The sequence below is a fragment of the Barbus barbus genome (assembly GCF_936440315.1).
Source record: "Barbus barbus genome assembly, chromosome: 1".
NCBI lineage: Eukaryota > Metazoa > Chordata > Actinopteri > Cypriniformes > Cyprinidae > Barbus > Barbus barbus.
Window position 1 is genome coordinate 30,295,093 of NC_136729.1, and position 20,984 is coordinate 30,316,076.

At 37.0% G+C, this 20,984-nt stretch overlaps 1 protein-coding gene across 1 annotated transcript in view; it reads right to left on the reverse strand.

Annotated features, from left to right (window-relative positions):
* Positions 1-732, reverse strand: part of LOC306873515 (protein MTSS 2-like) — an 84,644-nt gene extending 83,912 nt beyond the window's left edge. Inside the window, exon 1 of the mRNA XM_079422857.1 lies at positions 195-732. Within this exon, the coding sequence (XP_079278983.1) occupies positions 195-278 (84 nt within the window). The 5' untranslated portion in view covers positions 279-732. The remainder of the gene's footprint in view (positions 1-194) is intronic.
* Between the last annotated feature and the right edge of the window lie 20,252 nt (positions 733-20,984).

Genomic DNA, 20,984 nt, shown 5'->3' on the forward strand with positions numbered 1-20,984 from the left:
TAGTGAATGTCATACAGCGCTCCCCCTTGTCATTTAGGTCTAACATCAATAGGTTATTGTATATTGCATTATAGTTATTTGCTCGAAGCCACTTTAGTGATAACGGGTTTGAGAGCTTCACCATCTGCATGCTGGTCACGCTCGTGCAGAATATACGGTTACATGTGTTTAAAGCGTCGTGTCAAACCTCTCACCTTCATATCATTGACAATCGCCTGGAATAATCCTCCAAGCGCCCCGCACTCCTTCTCCACCGACTCCACGTTTATATTATCCATCTTCAGTGAATACAGATCAGAAAAATATCCTTGTGTGAAATTACTTCCACAATACCCCGACGACACGCGGCTTGAGAGCTAAAAGCAGAAGAGTGTTTGTGGGTGAGAGCTAGATTTCAGCAGAAATCGCTGTCTTCAGCTGTCGGTTTGCTGCCCAGAGGATTGAGGCAGATGATGGGGAGAGACGAGAGAGAGATGGCTTACTCTCTCTCTCTCTCTCCTCGGCTCCGGTTCTACTCTCCGCGGTTGGTGGAGGTTAGGCTCGTGGATAGCCCCGCAACAGTCACGGTCATCTTCGGACAACGATGCGGAATCGAGCTGAATGGATGTGAGAAGAAGCGGAGTGTGTGGGTTGAGCGGTGGGTCGGTGCGCCCCCCGCGCAGCAGAGACTGGTGAGTGAGTGAAGTGAGCAGCAGCGGCGCAGCGCGAGAGGGCCAGTAACTCGATCCATGCGAATCGTATTGGGCAGAACACTTTCTCTTGTCACATGGAGGCCAGAGGGAGGAGAGATGGGACACAAACACACTGACCGATGCGAGTTATTCAGTCTGTAGACCTACAGTCTGAATCTGAAAGTCTGAAAGACAGAAGATCTTATTTATTTTGAAAAAAAAAAAAAAACATGCATTACCTATTTAAATTACTTTTGTCCCCCAAAACAATGTTCTCAGCCATAATATTTTCATAAAAATGTTGTATAAAAATGATGGTTACACTTTATTTTAAGATGTCCTTGGTACGGTGTAATTATACATTTAAGTTCTGAGTACTATTAATTAACTACATGTATGGTTAGGATTAGGGTTCGGATTAGGGTTTGTTTTAGGGTTGATTGCATGCAATTTTGCTAAATTTATTATTATTATTATTATAGTAGGTATGACTTGTAACAAGGGCACCTTAAAATAAAGTGTTACCAAAATTATTATTGTTATTATTATTATTATTATTATTATTATTATTACAAATATTGCATGTTGTTGTGTGTATACAGTTGGGTATCAGTGACTGAAACTATTTCTCCTCTGTTAAAATTTAAGGAATCTTGGTAACCAAACCATCTTGGTGATCATTGGTTTAAAATAATAATAATAAATCTCAAAATATCTTATTTTATGTTCCAGAGATGCCAAAAAGCCATAGAGGTTTGGAACAACATGAGGGTGAGTAAATGATGACAGAATTGTCATTTTTGAGTGAACTATTCCTTTTATGAAAACCATATCAGTTTGGCTATAAAGGGTGGGATTCAATCTGTATATTCAGGGCCTTCATTAATGCCAAAGTTATTCTGTGATAAATGATAATGAAGCTGAAATGAGATTTCATGATTATGTCTTACTGCTGTGATAAAGACCCAATCATCTTGTTCTCTTGTCACAGTGGAAGGGGGAGAATGACGCCCTCTCAAAAAGATCCAAAACCAAGGTCACAGTGTCTGAGTGGCCTTTGTCTCCAAAATCGGGTGTCATATTGACAGAAATAGCTTCAAGGTCTCTCCCTTTTAACTCTTTTGGGAATTCTCTCACATTACATCTCTGCTCTGCTCTGCTTTTTGCAAGAATTAAAGTCAAAACACTGTTCATGGCCTACACTGCTGCCAGTGGATAGTGGACAGAGAGATGTAAACAGTTCTGTATTTATTGCAGCTTTGCATTATTGTAAGTTAGATCTACCTGGATCATAAATGCAAATGTCCCTCACTCTGAAACTTTTCTCTATTGCCCTCTCTCGCTCTCTGTCTTTGCTGATCTTCACTGTCTGTGCCTAACAAGGTTCCCCTCCATTTCATACATTACTCAGCAAGACAGTTAGACTGCCTGCATCAGCATCAAATTGTCCTGCCAACCACCACTGAGCCGAGACACCCGCTTCACCCATCCTTCATCTCCACTGTTATTAAAATACATATATTACCATCTATCTTGCACATTTTCTTTCTTATTTTTTTAGAAAACAGTGAGGTGTTTAGGATTCAGTTTCTCATATATCTGACAGTGATCTAATGTCCATAAAAACTTAAATATACTTGCACCAAATGAGCTCAGAGTCTGATTTTCAAGGACTCAGCAGAGCTGATGTGGTTGTTGGAACTTGTTTTACATGTGAGTTAGTGATGACGCAAATCTCCAGAGATCTGGAGTGCGAATTAAAATTTTACCTGACAGAGGAAAAAGTAATAAGTAGGTACAGAAATTTAATCAAAAGTAAATTACAGTTGGTGAAAATTAGTTTTTTCCTCTAGAGGGGATTCTTCTCAAAATGTGTTACTTTTGTTATGTAATTAGTCATGTATATGTTTTGAAGATATCTATCAATGTGTATTAGCAAAGTCTTCATTCCTAATTCATTAAAAGTACATCTTCTGTGCTCCTAAGAAGGAAGAAAGTCATATATATTTGGAACAACTGTAAATGGTTATATCATTTTCATTTCACTTCATTGTCTACTGAAATCTCAAAACATTTTTTTATGCTTGCTTATTTTTATGCATGCTTAATTTTACACGCTAATATAGGTTTTGTATTGTTCAGAAAAAAAGAGCACTAATCTAATGAATATTGTTTAAACTTCTGCTGCACATAGCACATACAGATATGCATTCAATTGCAACTGTTCTTTTTCTTCCACACAGTAACACAGAGCTTTAATATAGCCTTAACCAAATTCCAAGTACATTACATCAGATTCATTTCAAGTGGAACATAAACCCTCCCCCAAACCCCCTTTATTTGGGTCTTTACACTATTAATACTTAAAATGGAGAGAGAGAATAACAAGAAAAAAGTAATTCAATTCGTAAACTATTTCTGGGAAAGCTTTCAAATTTTCAAAGCCAAAGAAAACCACTGTCTCATTTTTGGGGTCTTTCATGCAGTCTAGTCATCCATACAGGTCAGTCCATAGCTTCAGAGCTATGGAATACAATAATATGTATGCGATATCCCATATTTAGTGAAACATCAACCTCACTGCACCATTTGTGCACTAACCAGGCATTACCACAAATATCTTGGGCACGACCACAGGGTATCGTGACAAATAATGTGTTTGCTCTCTTTTCCACTCATAATGAGCTGTGTTTACATTAGAATTTTTGCTTCATGATAATTCACAGAGGCTCTATTAAAGTTATCAAGTTTTAGGGCAAGAAGGAACTGGGCCAGAGATACTTTTTTCCAAAAATAAACCAGTATGTGTGGATACTAGAGCCATATATAAAGAAAGCATCTAATGACAGATTCTGGGTGTGACATGGCTGAAGTGTGCAATGGCATTCCTGCGTACCAGTGGCTTTTGTTGATCTCTTTTTGTTGAGTCTGATTTAGATACACATTCACTTGACAAAAGGTAATTGAATGCATTAAGAACACCCCCTGCTTGTTCATTAAGAAAGAATGCTTGGTAAAAAAATTTACTTAAAGCCTTTATGTATAATGCATTATAAAGGGTTATTTAAGGGTATAATGCATAATAATTATTACATATACATTATATCTTGTCTAAAATAATTATAACTGAATTGAAAATGCATAGTGTAACAATGAACTGATAATTGTTATTGTAGTTACACTTATTCATGAGATTGTACAATACATTATAAGCTGCATCACAAGGCATAATTAATGCATTAAAACTACTTTTATAATGCATTATACATAAAGATTTTAAGTAAAGTGTCACCGAATGCTTTTATTCGGTCAAACAGCAAAATTCCATGTATAAAGCAGTTCAATAATCAAGAAGTTAATACTGAGTCGCTAACATTTAAGACACAATATTTCCAGTTAGTTAGCAAAAATAGTTCTAAGTAAAGGCAAAGCAGAATCATTGAAACTGAAAAGAGGTGTTTCTTGAATTTGTAACTGAATCAGTTTTGTTGACCAAATCAGTTAAGTGAATGATTAATTTATTTACTCAAAAATAGAAGAGATTTGTTTCATTTCTGAATTGAGTGGTTGAGTGAATGATTCAGTGATTCACCCATAAAGATAGGCTGAATTTGAATATATATTATATATAGAAGGTGGAAAACAGTATGTGAAAAGAGTAGTATGTCCGTATTCAGAGTATTCATAAGACAGTAGGTGAAAAAACCTGGATGTACTATGAACTGAGAGGATTTCTGAAAGACAGGGAAGCGATGCTGGTAGGTTACATGACAATGACAACATGACAAATGTAGCATGTCCAAATTTCTTTACACTTATGCATACTGTCTAAAACACAGTTTATATATATATATTTACTTTGTACCTACTTCAGACACATCTGGGGATTTGTTTGTCCCTGGATTAATCACTATGTGGAACAAATCAGTTGGCTGAAATCTTTAAGGATTCACTAATAAAGACGAATAACAACAAGCACAGGCCAGCGGAGTGATACAGTAAAAGCTCCGGTGCTGTTGACTATATATCAGCGCTCTTGGAATGGCACTCGTTGAATTAAATTCACAGACTACTATCATATATTAATTTCAAAATATCTTTGCACACTGTAATCAGATTCCCCTCCTAATTTCATAGGTTCTGTCGTTCTTTTAAGAATATACTTTGATTTAAATGCTGGAGACCAAAAAATATTTTATTAGCATGTTTCTGCATTATCCCTACTTAGCCATCTTAGCCCATAAACTAGGTCAGAATGAGTCATACAACCCACTCTCACTCTGCATACCCCCCTTCTCTCTCTCCATCCTCTGTTTAGCTCTTGCTAGACGGTACAGAACCGCCTACAGCTCTCTTTCTTATGTTTGAAGTCTATAACACTCCTTTGACTAAATGGATGATTTTCCAGAAGAGATCTGACCAACAGCCAACAGTAAATCAGCAATGCCCCGGGCAGTTTGACGTCAGTCTTCTAATTCTTCAGCATCTATATTGGCAAACTTTGGCATCCATGTGAATCATCATATGGACACATAAAACTATAAGGTATCTTCACAGACTTAGAAATAAAGACTTCTTTCATTTCACTGTGCAGACCACTAAATGCAGCATAATGTTTTCCATCAGCCATATCTCCCTATACATTTAATGTATTTTGGTTTATATGATCTTTCTGAAAGGCCACAACTCATCACAGCGGCAGATGGAGATTTCCATAAAGTGTGGTGTTGTGGGTAACTGAGAGGTCTCTTGAATAAGGATCATTAGACCCTTGGGTTTCTGGTAACAAATCTAGCATGCCAGTCCTCAAGAACATAGCATAGAATTCAAAGACTTGGGTTTTTGAATCTGTTTCTCACCCTCTGGATGCACTGCAAGCCTCATAAGAACAAAATAAAAATACTCTGGCAACAGTTTTTCTGAAAACATAGAGTGCCTTTATACTTGCCTAATTTACTCAAGAAACAACATTTTTGAATGAGTAACCACCTTATATTTTCCAAACAAGAACACAAAGGCCGTATTATACATTTTTGTGGCATAAATGAAAAGCAGAATGTAGAAATAACGCTGTAGGGCTGACACTAATTACATTTTGGCCATTGTTACGTGTTGTATTTTTTTATATATTAGTATGTTTTAAGGTGTCAAACCAGAAACGAGGCTGAACGAGAGTCTCAACTGATTGATAGGTGGTCCACCCAAACAAAACTACTACTGAGTACTAAAATACTGACAACTCGCATACATTCACATCATCAGACACAACAACACCAGTGGAAATAGCCAAGTAAGCTTGTCTGACTTTTTCATGTGACTGTGCATGCTGGGAAATGCTGTAATTATAAGTACAGTTAATTTTGCAACCATTATGATGCTTAAAATTAGAAAATATTGATTTGCAGATACTAAAGAAGTAGACACACTGCATTTTATTTAGAATGAAATCTGAGAGTACTGTAGGTGCTGAGGTCCATCCACTGGCCTCATCGCTGTGCTGAGAAAAGCCCTCTGCCCTCTGGCATTACTATATTTTCTTGTAGCATTTCACATTTCAGTAAAATATCACAAGCCTCATCACAGAGGTCATGGAGCTCATCGCCCATTTCTCATTTAATAATTCTGCACATTTGTAAATCTGAACAGCCTACAGTATGCTGGCTTTTATTTATAGTTCATGTAACACAACATCAAAATTTTTGTTTGGGCATTATTTGTATACTTTGTGTTAATTTGGAATGCTTTAGAGTGTTATTAATATTTAATTTCATTATTAAAATGAATTAAAATGCACTGCTGTTCAAAAGTCTGGGGACAGTAAGACTTGATTTTAAAGAAATTACAACTTTTATTCTGTGAGATGACATTAAATCTATCAGTGACAGTAAAGACATTTATAATTCTACAAAATATTTCTATTTAAAATTAATGCTGTTATTTTGAACTTTCAGTTCATAAAAGAGTCCTGGATAAAATGTATCATGTGACTTTGAAAACTGGAGTAATGGCTGCTGAAACTTTGCCATCAAAGCAATAAATTACATTTTAAATAATTTTGATCAAATAAATGCAGCCTTGTTGATCATAAGTGACTTTTATTTAATATATATATATATATATATATATATATATATATATATATATATATATCAAAATTTTGAACAGTAGTGTAACACAGTGGATTATATACAATTTATGTTTAACTGATCATAATTTGGTTGCCATCATTTTCATTAGTTACACTAATGATGTCAAAAATGATGTCAGCTCATGCATTATGATTCTTAGAAGGAAGAACAGATTTTCTCCACACAGGGGTTCTCTCTCTCTCTCTCTCTCTCTCTCTCTCTCACACACACACACACACATACACACAAACCTGTGAAAGGACACAAGGAAACAGGAAGAAAAGTCACATTCATCCTTTATACTCCCTCTGAGTAAAACAGCAACAGCTTTCCTCTTTCCCTTTCTGCTTTTCAAATGTTCTTTCTCCTCATAAATGACTCTCCAATGCACCTACACTCCTTTCACGTCTGTTAACCCCAATAACACATTCCTCTTTTCATCCTCTCGCATCCTTACATCTTTGAGACGGTATAAATGCATCATGAAGCATGTTTGGGGGTTAGCGTGGAGATGCAGTGCCAATCTGCATGCATAATTCCCTTTTATATCAGCCGAGCAGATGGGCCAGATCCTGTTCCTGGTGATTGACCTATCTAAGCGTTGTGAGTTTTTTTTTTTTTTTTATCACTCCTTCTCTTTCATCTGTTATTCATCTGTCATTCCACTTCTCTTCAGAGTTATTTTCACACTGGTTTTATTTATTTTGTTTTGTTTACTTATTTACTTGTAATAGTATTATTAGTTAACTGTTCGGTGGACATCTAGTGGGGACGAATGAAACCAAAACAGTAGGCACTCCGTCTCCAACATTCCCTCCTTCCTCTTTCTCTCTGAGTCCTTCCTGTGTCTGTGTTCTGAATGTAGGTCTCTACGCGCCTACAGCCATCAGCAGCAATCAGTTCTGCCCCAGTTACTGAGGCGTCACATAAGCACACATTCACAACATACAGCATGCACATGCAGAACATAGATTCATGCATACTCATAAATACACACATAATATGCACACACGGACACTTGCATCATCCATCCAAAACATCTTCCAACTAAATTTGTTTGTTTGGTGCACCTATGTTACACAGAAACAAATTTAATTAGTTTATTTCTTGTGAAAATGCATTAATATGAATTTTAGGAGGTGTATTCTTATATATTGTGTTTATTTAAATTCATAAATCTCCTAAAGAATAAAATAAAATGGAGCAGCTTCGGAAGATGTATGATTGATTTTGAATATTTCAATAAGACAAAATAGTAATGTAATTTACACAAATTATCCTGTTAAAAATGTAGCCTTGGTTCTTAATGTCGTGTGTTTTCTCCTTTAGCATCAATGACTGTTTGCAGCCTTTGGGATGTGTGAGTCCCTCAAGTGTCCTTGAGTGGCAAAACTGTGTATAGCCATGTGGGAAAAATCTAAATGTGCAGAGCATGCTGGGAAGCTGAAGAACTTATATGACTTAGAGGCTTTTTGTCAAAAAAGTTTTGCACAACAAGAGGTTAAAAACCAAGAGTACATCAACTTTTAAATAGGATAATTTGTATCTTGGGAAATATATTTAGGCTGCATATCTATGCCAAATAGCTAAGAGTTAGACTCTTTCCGTGGCTTGTGTTTTCAGTACAAGAGCTTTCCACATTTTGATGTCATGACCTTATCTTTACTCCCTCTGAGCAGTGTCAGAGATGGAGAGAGTGAACCCCAGAGGTGAGGGATCATTGTAAGGATGGAGAAGGGGAGCCTCAGCAGTTTGCCCCCTCGCTCAGCCTGGTTCTTAACCATCTCCCACGGGAGAAATAAACGAGATGGCAGGGTCTCCCTCTTTCTCTCTCTCACACACACGCTCATTACACAGGCATCATGTGAGGGACACATCTATCACATCACATGTGTGTATCCATCTATAACCATCACCCCCCTCTGTTAAATAAATCATGGACAGGGATCCCCTCAGTGTGCATATATCACACATCCTCAAATATCTCATTTTGCATGACATCCACATGTGCTTCTAATGAGGAAATAATGAACTAATCTTCATTCTCATAGATCAATGCATTAGTGTAAAATGAATGATGTCTAAGCATTTTGATATTTGTGTGACTATTTTATTGATAGACATATTTAATGTTTGTTGAATGTACATTTCAGATTCACCATCTTCTGTCTTACACCATCTTCTGGAAAACACCATGTTTTCCATGTGACTCAGATACTCGGTTCTATTGCGAGTTTGGATTTCAGCATCCAATTTATCATTTTGTTTGTTTGTTTGTGGAATGATCCAGTTGGTTCTTATGTTTAATTAGATCTGAAAATGAGTTATGTTGGTATGGTATCTTCTGCAGTATTAGTGTGACTCAAAACTGGCTCACTGAGGGGATATGTATTACGCTCCAGTTGTTAAGTTTGTGTGGAAATGAGTCATGTTTAGAAAATTGTTGAGTTATTTTGGGTAGGTGAAAGTATCAATGAAAATCTGTATAATTCTGCCACACACACTGCATTGAATGATGCTGCACTGGAAATGATGCTGTATACTGGTGTCATGCTTAATTATTGGTCTCCTCTGCCGAAAGCAGAGTGTGAGGATAAATAGAGTGTTAATCCTCCTTAGAAGAGCTATGAAACCTTAATCATATTCAGACCTTTAAAATGTGCTTTTTCTCACATGCATTGCCACAATGAAACATTTTTAGTAATGACCTCATGTGCTGCAATATCATGCAGTGTATTGATATTTGTCTTCATTCAGAGGACTGTAATATTTCTCTATGAGGTCTATTGGAAGCAATGGGTTTAGGCACCAGTTTGGCAGGAGATTCAACATTTTGATATTTTGAGTTCAAATAAAGGGTAGTTCACCCAAAAATGAAAATTAGCCCATGTTTTACTCACCCTCAAAGAATCCTAGGTGTATATGACTTTCTTCTATCAGACAAATCCAATCAGAGTTACATAAAAAAAATCCCTTGCTCTTCCAAGCTTTAGAATGGGAGTAGGTAGGTGTTTTTGTTCAACAGTCCAAAAGATGTCAAATAAAGCAGAAAAAGAAAAAACTGAATCTCACATTGCTTAAGTATTTAGAGCCTAAGCAGCAATTACAGCAATTACAGCCTCAATTTGATTTTAGGATATTATGGACTCGGATTTGGAGATTCCTGCCGTTCTTCTCTGCAGATCCTCTCAAGCACTGTCAAGTTGGATGGGCAGCTATTTTTCAGGTCTCTGCAGTGATGTTCGATTTGGTTTAAGTCTAGGTCAGGCTGCCAAAGATCACTTACAGAGGCTTCAAGCCACTCTTGTATTGTATTGGGTGTGTGCTTAGGATGATTGTCCTGTTGGAATCTAAACCTTCTGCCCAGTCGGAGTGCTCTGGACCAGTATTTTTTGTTTTGTTTTTATTTGTTTTGTTGTTCTTGTTTTTACTAAGGGTATCACCATGCTTCACTGTTGGGATGGTATTGTGCAGGAGATGCTCCAGACTTAATGCTTGGAATTGAGGTTTATCAGACCAGAATCGTGTTTCTCCATCTGAACATTTCTCCACACATGATCTCTGGAGCTCAGCCAGAGAGAGCATCACGTTCCTCGCCTCTCTTACCAAAGCCCTTCTTTAGGAAGAATCCTGGTTGCTCCTAACTTCTTTCATAAGAACTACAGAGTCTAACGATTATTCCTTTACACATAAATTAGGGGCAGATTATCCATTAATAAAGACTTTATATTAGTGCTATTTGTGTTCCCTGCACAACACTTCTTCTGACCTCATAATAGTGTGATACGATGCGTACGACAGTGCATACAATTTTAACTTGTGCATTACAGAAACAACTCCACGTATACAGTAGCACTTACTCCCCTAATAACCTGATTTTTGATGCCCTGGTGGACTTTCATACACACTGCCGCAACATACTTTTATTAAAAATCATTTTATTTCATATGTGCAAGTTGGGCACAATTATTTCATCATTTACTCTACTGCACTGCTGAATTTATTTCACACAAATCCTACTGACAAGTAAACCTCACAAAATCAGAACCCATAAACAAAACCATGTTTTACCACAGCTGTGTTCACGTTATTTATTGTGTTTTCGCTCACATTGTTTTTGGATTGAACAAAGCTGTTGCCTCAGCAGAGCTTGATGATCTGTAGACGGCATGACCTAGATAGAGAAATTTGCCAGCTTATGAAGTCAGAGAGCCTCTGATCAACAACAGCAAAGAAAAGTGTAAAGAAAGAAAGAAAGTGTGGAGAGTAAGATAGAGTTTGTGGAGAATTTGGAGAGCAGACAAGACGAGCACCAGAACAAAAAAAAAGAAAAACAGGGGAGACACTACTTCTTACCCTGTCCCATCCACTCCATCTTTGTCTCTTTCACTTGTCCTCTTTCTCACTTTCCCCTGTCCTCCAGCCTTTGAATGCATCTCCTCCTCCTAATGAGCAAAGGCTGAGAGCCAATAGCCCTCTCCATGTTCAGTGAACTCTAAAATAAGTTGCATTTCAATACGGTCTCTCTCTCTTCAATTCAATTCAATTTTTTTTCAATTCTTTATTGGCATGACATACTTAGATGCATATTGCCAAAGCATTGTACATAGCATAATAAAAAAATATATGCATAATATATATCCATAAATAAACAAAACAAAACAAAATACATGTAAAATACATCCATATACTGTATATATTTATATAAACATGAATGGTACTAAGCAGATGTGTTCACTCTTTACTTCTTAGTTTGTGGCATTTACAAATATGTTGTGCAACCAAAGAGGAAGCAGGTCCTTCAGCGAGTAATATTCTTAATTTGTCATTTTCATGGAGAGACAGGAACTCAGGAATAATCTGCTGTATTTGACTGTACAGTGTGTCTCTTAAGGAAGTGTATTTGTCACAGTGGAGGACAAAGTGTTCCTCCGTCTCAACTGATCCAGATCTACATTCGTTACAGATTCGCTCTTCTTTAGGGAACCACATCTTTTTATGTCGTCCTCTTTCTATGGCCAGCTGGTGGTCACTCAGTCTGTACTTTGTCAGTAAATGTCTGTGGGTTATATTCCTGACTGAGATCAGATAATCAGCCAGACTGTACTCTCTATTGAGTTTCAGATAACATTGGAGACGACTTTGGTCTTTGGTTTGTTCTTTCCAATGCTGTATGTATATCTCCTTCTATTCATTCATAATTTATTTGATTCTTCCAGTCTTCAATCTCTCCCTCTTTCTCTCACTCTCATTTCTCAATCCTGGCCTGTCCTCTTGTATTTTTGTCATTTAAAAAAAGGACGCATTTTTATAAGCACACAATCCACATTTTTAATACTTTAAATTATTAAGCACTTTAAATACTTTAAAGCATTTGAAGGAATCAGACAAAATGCAACAAACAATTATATGATGGCCTACCACATGCTAATGAGAAAAACCACCCCACAATAGTCAGTCTGACAGACCACTTTCATTGTACATATCCATGCAAAGAAATTAATCTCTTAAATTCAACAGTTTTAAGACTTTTCTAATAAAAAGTCAACATCTATCCTGGCCTACAGGGGAAAACTTACTAAAGAATGGGTTTGAACGAACATTTCTGGTACTATAGCTCTAATTAAAGCACTCATTAGACTTCAAATCTCCCATTTCACTGTGAATCCTTGATGAGTAACCTTGGCCACTGAGTGCTTTAAATAGCTAAGGAAGGTGTCAGCTACTCAAACTAGTGGAAAATCTGTTTGTGTGAACACATGTTTAATGATAAGAAGAAATCTGCCCTCTCTTGTCCTTTTGTAACCTTCTCATAAAGTCATTCAAGTTTGGTCAGTCTTATGTAAATGACAAAAAAAGAAAACAACTTCTGGTGCTTCCCAGCTGTGAGGAAAAGTGACTTTGTGTTTGTTGAGGTCTGAGATTTAAATTTTGACTAGCAGAAGTGTTAAAAGGCAATACAATGGGAAATAAAATAAAAAATCCCTCATATGATGTCAAAGAGTTTACTGTACTAATAACACATACTGTAATTTAAACCTTTCTCTCATAAAAAAAAAAAACGTATTTACTAAAACAAAGCTGCACAAACATCTCATATCGCACAAACTTCCAAATCCTCTGATTGCTGACAGCAGAAGCAGTTGGATATGACCACTAACAGATACAAATATTGCTAAACACCAAAGAAATTAATGATAAGAGTAAAATGTAAAAATGTAGTGCACGCCATGCCTGTTCTGGTTGTGTGTAGCACCTGCTGCTCTATATATCCTTCTGAAGGATCCTAACATTAGAAAATGGTGGCTGGTTTATTTTTAATTTCCGTCTGACCTCAACAGATTGAGTGGCACATTTCAGTGGTTTGTGCACCTGTTACAATAACGCAGATTTTGCAAAGAGGTTTTTGGGACAGACTGTTTTATTTAGAAAGGGTACAAAATAAAAAAAATAAAGCACAGAAAAAAAAGCATCTGAGGATAATATGACTTCATATTGGAGCTATAACCTGGCCCTATCCTGTTATCATTGCTTCCTATCCGTTCTCACTGCTCAATCAAATAAAAGCTAAATGCCAAATAAATTAAATGGAAAAAGACCCCTTGAGAGGGAATGAAGTCGTATTGTTTTCTGTGAAAAAATAATGATGGAGCTTTGGATGACTTGATATTACTATAAAGAGCCCTGCAGTTTTTTTTTTTTTGTTTGTTTGTTAATTTCCCATTTAATGGCTGTTTAAACAAAATACACTCAAAAAAGACCAAACCCAGACACAGTCCCACTAGAGGAGTTTAGGGTTCAGTGTCATGCTCAAGGGTTTAAATACAGGCTGTTACAGTCTCACGACCTCTCAGTTGTACTACTGTACTACAGTCAAACCCACAAACCCTTCTGAGCTGAAAGCAAAAACCTGTTTCCCCCATTCATTCCATATCATTCTTTCCTCTCAGACCCCAGTCAGAAAAGGGAGAACTTTTCCATGGAACATAGGTCTTCAAAAACAAGAGACATTTTTTTATTATTATTATCGTTGCCTCACACATAGACATGCTTTTTCTCCATTTTGCATTTTCCACATCTTGTGCCTCAATCATTTAAAACATTGACTGGAGATGAATACAATTAAATGGTCATTCAGACAATGGGAATCCACACCACTTGTAAGTGGAAATTAGTCATGTGTTTTCCAGATGATCCTACATGCTGTTTGACTACAAGCTTATCTGGTTTCAAGATATTCCATTTCTACATGGAAAAAATTAATGGCTACCAAAGTACTCTGACTAACCAAATCCATCTTGACCATTTGTCACCATAATGGAAGTTTTAGCATCTTGATCACTCTTGCTTGCTGAATCCACAATGTTCATGAGTCACAATTTACTCTGATGTGTCATGTTCAGTGAGACTCACTGCCATGAAACAAATGCAAAACTTTCAGTTGTATGGAGATGTAGCATGTTTCATTCTCTGCTGTTTTTTATTTAAATGAGCGTTCATTGGATGTAAGCATTGGATGTAAGACCTGTGGTTCTCCTGTTTTTGAAGACTCAGCAATGGTGTACAGTTACTTACATGTCTTAACTGTGGTCACTCCATCACAGCTTTATGATGTTTTGGCCATGTTCATCTTCCTGTTGATTTTTTTTTCTAGCTTGGACATGCAATCAGACAAGGATAGTATACATCCACATTGGATGCATATCTGCTTAATTTGTGGTCAGTGTGTTTTGCTCTCTAACTATTCGGTGTGGTCAGAAATAATTTTGTAGTTAGTTGACGTACTTCAGTGCTGACGCACACATGAAACCACACATATTTTCTCTCATTGCTCATGAGGAACATGACAAAGCACAGACAGCCCCATATGAACTGGCAACCGCTGACACAGGAAGAAGGGTTGAGGCCAAGCAGTTCTGTGCTGAAGCCAGATTTCCTCTCACCCTCTCTGTCTCATGTCATTTCAGCTCATTTTCATTCATTTTCTTGGATAGTTCACTCAAAAATGAAAAATTCTCTCATCATTTACTCATCTTTATATAATTCCAAGCCCATTTTACCCATTTTTTCTTCTGTGAAAAAAAATAATATATATATATATATATATATATATATATATATATTGAATCATTTTCACACAGGTCTACAGTTATTTATAACTTGAGGACTATAGTGTAAGATCATTGAACATTTGTATCAAATCAGTCCAAATTGAGAATTTATCAATCACCTGAAGAATTAATCGTTAGACTTTTTTTTTTTTTTTTTTTTTAAAGAATGAAATTTCCATTCCTATTTGTGAATCAGATCAACTGGTTCATTAAAAAGAACTGGTTCAAAAGAATGTTCAGTTCATTGATCTAGACTCAATTGGTATGTTTACATACACTCATTTTCATCAATCTGAATGAATCCAATTTGATTTCAGATTCTCAAAGTTCTGTTTATATGAACCCTAATCTTTGCAGTCCTATTCACATATTGTTTACATGTGCATGTGTATTCCCAACAAAGTCCCGCCCAGGTGACAAAAAGTAACAAAAAAATACTGTGATGCATTACTTTCCATAAAAAGTAACGTAAAAGTAATGCATTTAGTTACTTTTTTATGAACAAAGTTGTATTACATTTAAAAGTAACTTTCCTCAACACCGCTGGTAAATACACACATCAAAGAACTGCATGTGTGCCACCATGGGCGACATTAGGGGCAGAATGAATGAATTAAGATTCACACAAAACAATCAAGTGGTTTAGAAAGATGTGGAATATGAATAGGACGATTCTTCAATAGCAAACTATTCATTTGACAACAGCCTTTTTTTGCTTTATTCCATGTCGCAACTAGAGCCATGAGATGGGAGCATTAGCCTCAGTAATGATAATGAAAGGCCGCAGCTGCACTGAGCTACAAATAGCTTTTATATAAGGCAACACAGCCACAGATAGTCATAAATAACAAGCATTTCACAGAATACCAGCTTCCATGCCAAGTTTTAACACTGGCTAAGTCTATCAATGCAATCTGTACTATCATGCTAACAGTATGACATAATGATCGCAGTGTGACAGCACACACACACACACTGGAACACATTCTCACACAAACATCACGAAGAGCAGCCAGGCCAAGGAGGTAGTGCTGTCTCCATGACAACTGCCTAGAATGTGGAGATCAGCATCAGCATGCTTGTCTACATCTCTGCTGCTCTCTGCCGCTCTCTCTCGCTTCCTCTCGGACCATCTCTTTCACTCGATCTGTCAGTCTCTTCATCTCCCCCCGGATGAAGATGTTTCTTCTGAAACACTGTGCACAACAGCAGACATAAGAGAGATGTAGTGTATGAGTATAAGAGGAGAATGTTGAAGATCTGTTGAACAGATCATGTGATATGTCTGGAGGAAACGGTGTTCATGTGGAATAACAAAGATTTAGGTATAAAACTGTATGCACATTATATACAATTTTGTATACTTATAAAAAATTAAAACAGAAATAAAAAATAAAAACAATTATTGAAATATTTAGCTATTTTTTCTATTTTACTGTATTTTAAAATATAGTTTATTCCTGTGAAGCTGATTTTGCAGCAGTCTTTACTCCAGTCCTCATTGTTCCATGAACCATGATACATTTTCTATTAGAATTATTTGATGACTATAAAGTTGAAAAGAACAGCAAATTATATTTCAAACAGAAATCTCTTGTATTTCTTGTAATGTCTTTTTATTAATTGAATGCATCCTTGCTGAATAAAAGTATTAATTTGTGTGTGTGTGTATAGTGCACTGTCACCAAAACATCTTCATTTTTCATGCATCTGCACCTGTGTCTTTTTAGGAATCAAGCAGTGAACAGTTTAAAACTGCTTGCACCTGTGGCTGCACCTGTGCCTTGAGATGTTTCAATCGCCAACTGGCCACTGTGATCCTGGAAAGCAAAGAGGTCTGGGTCAGGCCCTCTGGTATGCAGGATGTATATTTTAGGTGATTTTTCAAATTTAAAATATATGCAAATGTATGACCTCACATGAACATGGCGACAGCCAGGAATTCAAGTCAAGTCAATATTATTTGTATAGCGCTTTTAACAATGCAAATTGTGTCAAAACAGCTTTACATCTGCTTGATATAAAGCTGAGTGGCTTTATATCAGCTTTACAGTATTTAGACGGGGAAATAGTTTGTCGAAATAGTGTCATTCTCCTCTGGCCAGACAAAATCAGCAGTTTAAATCTAGGCTAAAGCGGAATCAGTTTGTGCAAAGGACTCATCTGGTTCCTGTGGTCTTGTCCCGATGGCCGTCTTGGAGACAGGGTCTTCACTGGGGATCAGTCTCTGGGGCTCATCTAGGTGTCCTGGCTGTAGAGGTCATATACAGCCAGACTGTATCCAGATCAGATGTGGCTACGGTGACCTTGGATTAAGAATATTAATATTAAAAACTAATATTAGCATAGATGCCATTCCTCTAACAATGTGACAAGTACATCAGGTGTTTTGGGAAGTGTTCCCGGTTCCGGTTGACCTAATTAATGCAGCCTAACAATCCTTTAATGGATTTGAATTATAGAAATGCGATAGTGTATTATGTGTATGCCAGGTTAAAGAGACGGGTCTTTAATCTAGATTTAAACTGACAGAGTGTGTCTGCTTTCCGCTCAGTGTTAGTTAGATAGTTCCAGAGTTTGGGCACTAAATAGGAAAACAATCTCCCGCCCGCAGTTGATTTTGATATTCTAGGTATTATCAAATGGCCAGTTTTGAGATCGCAGCAGACATGAAGGACTATAATGTGATAAGAGCTCACTCAAATACTGAGGTGCCAAACCTTTCAGGGCTTTATAGGTAATTAGCAAGATCTTAAAATGTATACAATATTTAATAGGGAGCCAGTGCAGTGTTGACAGAACCGGGCTAATGTGTTCATACTTCCTGGTTCAAGAACTCTAGCTGCTGCATTTTGAACCAGCTGGAGTTTGTTTATTAAACGTGCAGAGCAACCACCCAATAAAGCATTACAATAATCTAGCCTCGAGGTCATGAATGCATGAATTAATGTTTCTGCATTTGACATTGAGAGCATAGGTCGTAATTTAGATATATTTTTAAGATGGAAAAATGCAGTTTTACAAATGCTAGAAACATGTTTTTCGAAGGAAAGATTGCTATCAAAAAGTACACCTAGGTTCCTAACTGATGACGAAGAATTTACAGAGCAGCCATCAAGTATTAGACACTGTTCTAGGTTATTACATGCAAAAGTTTTTGGTCCAATAATTAACACCTCTGTTTTTCAGAATTTAGCAGTAAGAAAGTGCTAGTCATCCAGTTTTTGATATCAAATATGCATTCCATTAGTTTTGCAAATTGGTAAGTTTCATCAGGTCGCGAAGAAATATAGAGCTGGGTATCATCAGCATAACAATGAAAGCTAACACTATGTTTCCTAATGATATCTCCCAAGGGTAACATGTAAAGCGTGAAAAGTAAGGGGCCAAGTACTGAGCCTTGATGTACTCCATACTGCACTTGTGATTGGCATGATATCTCTCCATTTACTGCCACAAATTGATGGCGGTCAGATTAGTACGATTTGAACCATTCCAGTGCACTTCCTCTAATGCCAACATAATTTTCTAATCTATTTAAAAGAATGTTGTTGTGGTCGATAGTGTCAAGCGCGGCGCTAAAATCCAGTAGCACTAATAGAGAGAAGCAACCACGATCAGATGATAAAAGCAGGTCGTTTGTAACTCTAATGAGAGCAGTCTCAGTACTATGATATGGTCTAAAACCTGACTGGAAATCCTCACATATATCATTTTTTCTCTAAGAAGGAACATAGTTGTGATGATACTACCTTTTCTAATATCTTTGACAGAAAAGGGAGATTCGAGATCGGTCTGTAATTACTTAATTATTTGAGGTCAAGTTGCGTTTTTTTTAATGAGAGGCTTAATAACAGCCAGTTTGAAGGTTTTTGGGACATATCCTAATGACAATGATAAGTTAATAATATTCACAAGAGGATTTATTACTTCTGGAAGCTCCTTTTTTAGGAGCTTAGATGGAACAGGGTCTAAAATACAGGTTGTTGGTTTAGATGATTTACAAAGTTTATACAATTCTTTATTTCCAATAGAAGAGAGTGAGTGGAATTGTTCCTCAGGGGATCTATAGTGATGCGATACTGTGGCTGACAGCTGCTTGGTTACAATTTTATCTCTAATAGTTTTGATCTTGGAAGTAAAGTAGTTCATAATGTCTGCACCTGCTGATGTTATATGTTTTGTTAATTTAGCCACTGTATTAAATAAATACTTGGGGTTGTGTTTGTTTTCTTCTAAGAGACGTAAAGTAAGCAGATCTAGCAGTTTTTAATGCTTTTCTGTAGGATAGGGTACTTTCCCGCCAAGCAATACGAAATACCTCTAATTTTGTTTTTCTCCAGCTGCGCTCCATTTTCCGGGCTGCTCTCTTTAGGGCCCGAATGTGCTCATCATACCACGGTGTTGGACTCTTTTCCTTAAGCGTAAAGGAGCAACCCTATCTAAAGTGCTAGAAAAGTGAGAGTCAATAGTTTCTGTTACATCATCAAGTTGTTCTGAGTTATTGGATATGCTGAGGAATTGAGATAAATCAGGAAGATTATTTATAAAGTAGTCTTTTGTGGTAGAAGTGATGGTTCTAACATATTTGTAACAGGGAGTTGGCTTTACAGCTTTAGCTATATGGAATATACACAAAACTAGACAATGATCTGAGATATCATAGCTCTGCTGCAATATTTCAACACCACTAACATCAATTCCATATGACAGTATTAAATCTAGAGTATGATTTCGACAACGAGTCGGTCCTGAAACGTGTTGTTTAACATCAATGGAGTTTAGAATGTCTATAAATGCTGATCCCAACGAATCTCTTTCATTATCAACATGGATATTAAAATCACCAGGATTTAGGACTTTATCTGCAGCCAGCACTACCTCAGACAGAAAATCAGCAAATTCTTTAATAAAGTCTGTATGGTACCCTGGTGGCCTGTATACAGTAGCCAGTACTAACATCGCAGGGAATTTATCAGTAACACTTGTTTCTTTCGATAACGTTATATGAAGCACCATTACTCCAAACGAATTATACTTGAAACCCGACCTCTGAGAAATACTGAAAATAGTGCTATAAATTGTAGCAACATCTCCCCCTTTACCTTTTGGACGCGGTTCATGTTTGTAACTGTAATCTTGGGGGGTAGACTCGTTTAAATTAATGTAGTCATCTGGTTTTAGCCAGGTTTCTGTCAAACAAAGCACATCTAGTTTATGGTCAGTGATCATGTCATTTACAAAAAGTGCTTTTGTAGAAAGGGATCTAATATTCAATAAGCCAAGCTTTATCATTTGTTTATCTGTATTATATCAGTTTTTCATTTGTTGAACATCAATTAAATTGTTACTCTTACTTTGGTTTGGAAGTTTTCTGTATTTTCTAGTTCGGGGAACAGACACAGTCTCTATAGTGTGATATCTAGGTGAAAGAGTCTCTATGTGCTGAGAATTAACTGACTTCTGTGACGTGAGGTGGCTAGTAGATGGTCAGTTTAGCCAGTCTGTCTGCTTCCTGACCTGGGCCCCAGTTAGTCAAGTACGAACTCTAAGACTATGTGCCATATTTCTGGAGAGAAGAGCGGCACCACCCCAAGAGGGATGAAGACCATCTCTTTTCAATAGGTCAGGTCTGTCCCAAAAATTCTTCCAATTGTCTATGAAACCTATGTTATTCTGCGGGCACCACTTAGGCATCGAGCCACTGAGCGATGACAGTCTGCTATGAATCTCATCACCACGGTAAGCAGGGAGCGGACCAGAGCATATTACAGTGTCTGACATCGTACTTGCAAGTTCACCCACCTTTTTAACATTATATTTAGTGATCTCAGACTGGTGAAGTCGAACATCATTAGCGCCAACGTGAATAACAATCTTACTGAATTTACGTTTAGCATTAGCCAGCACTTTTAAATTTGCCAAGATGTCAGGCGCTCTGGCTCCTGGGAAAACAATGGACTATGCTGGCTAGTGTCTCTATTTTCACGTTCCGTACAATAGAATCGCCAATAACTAGAGCACTTTCATCAGGTTTCTCAGTGGGTGTGTTACTGAGTGGGGAGAACCTTTTT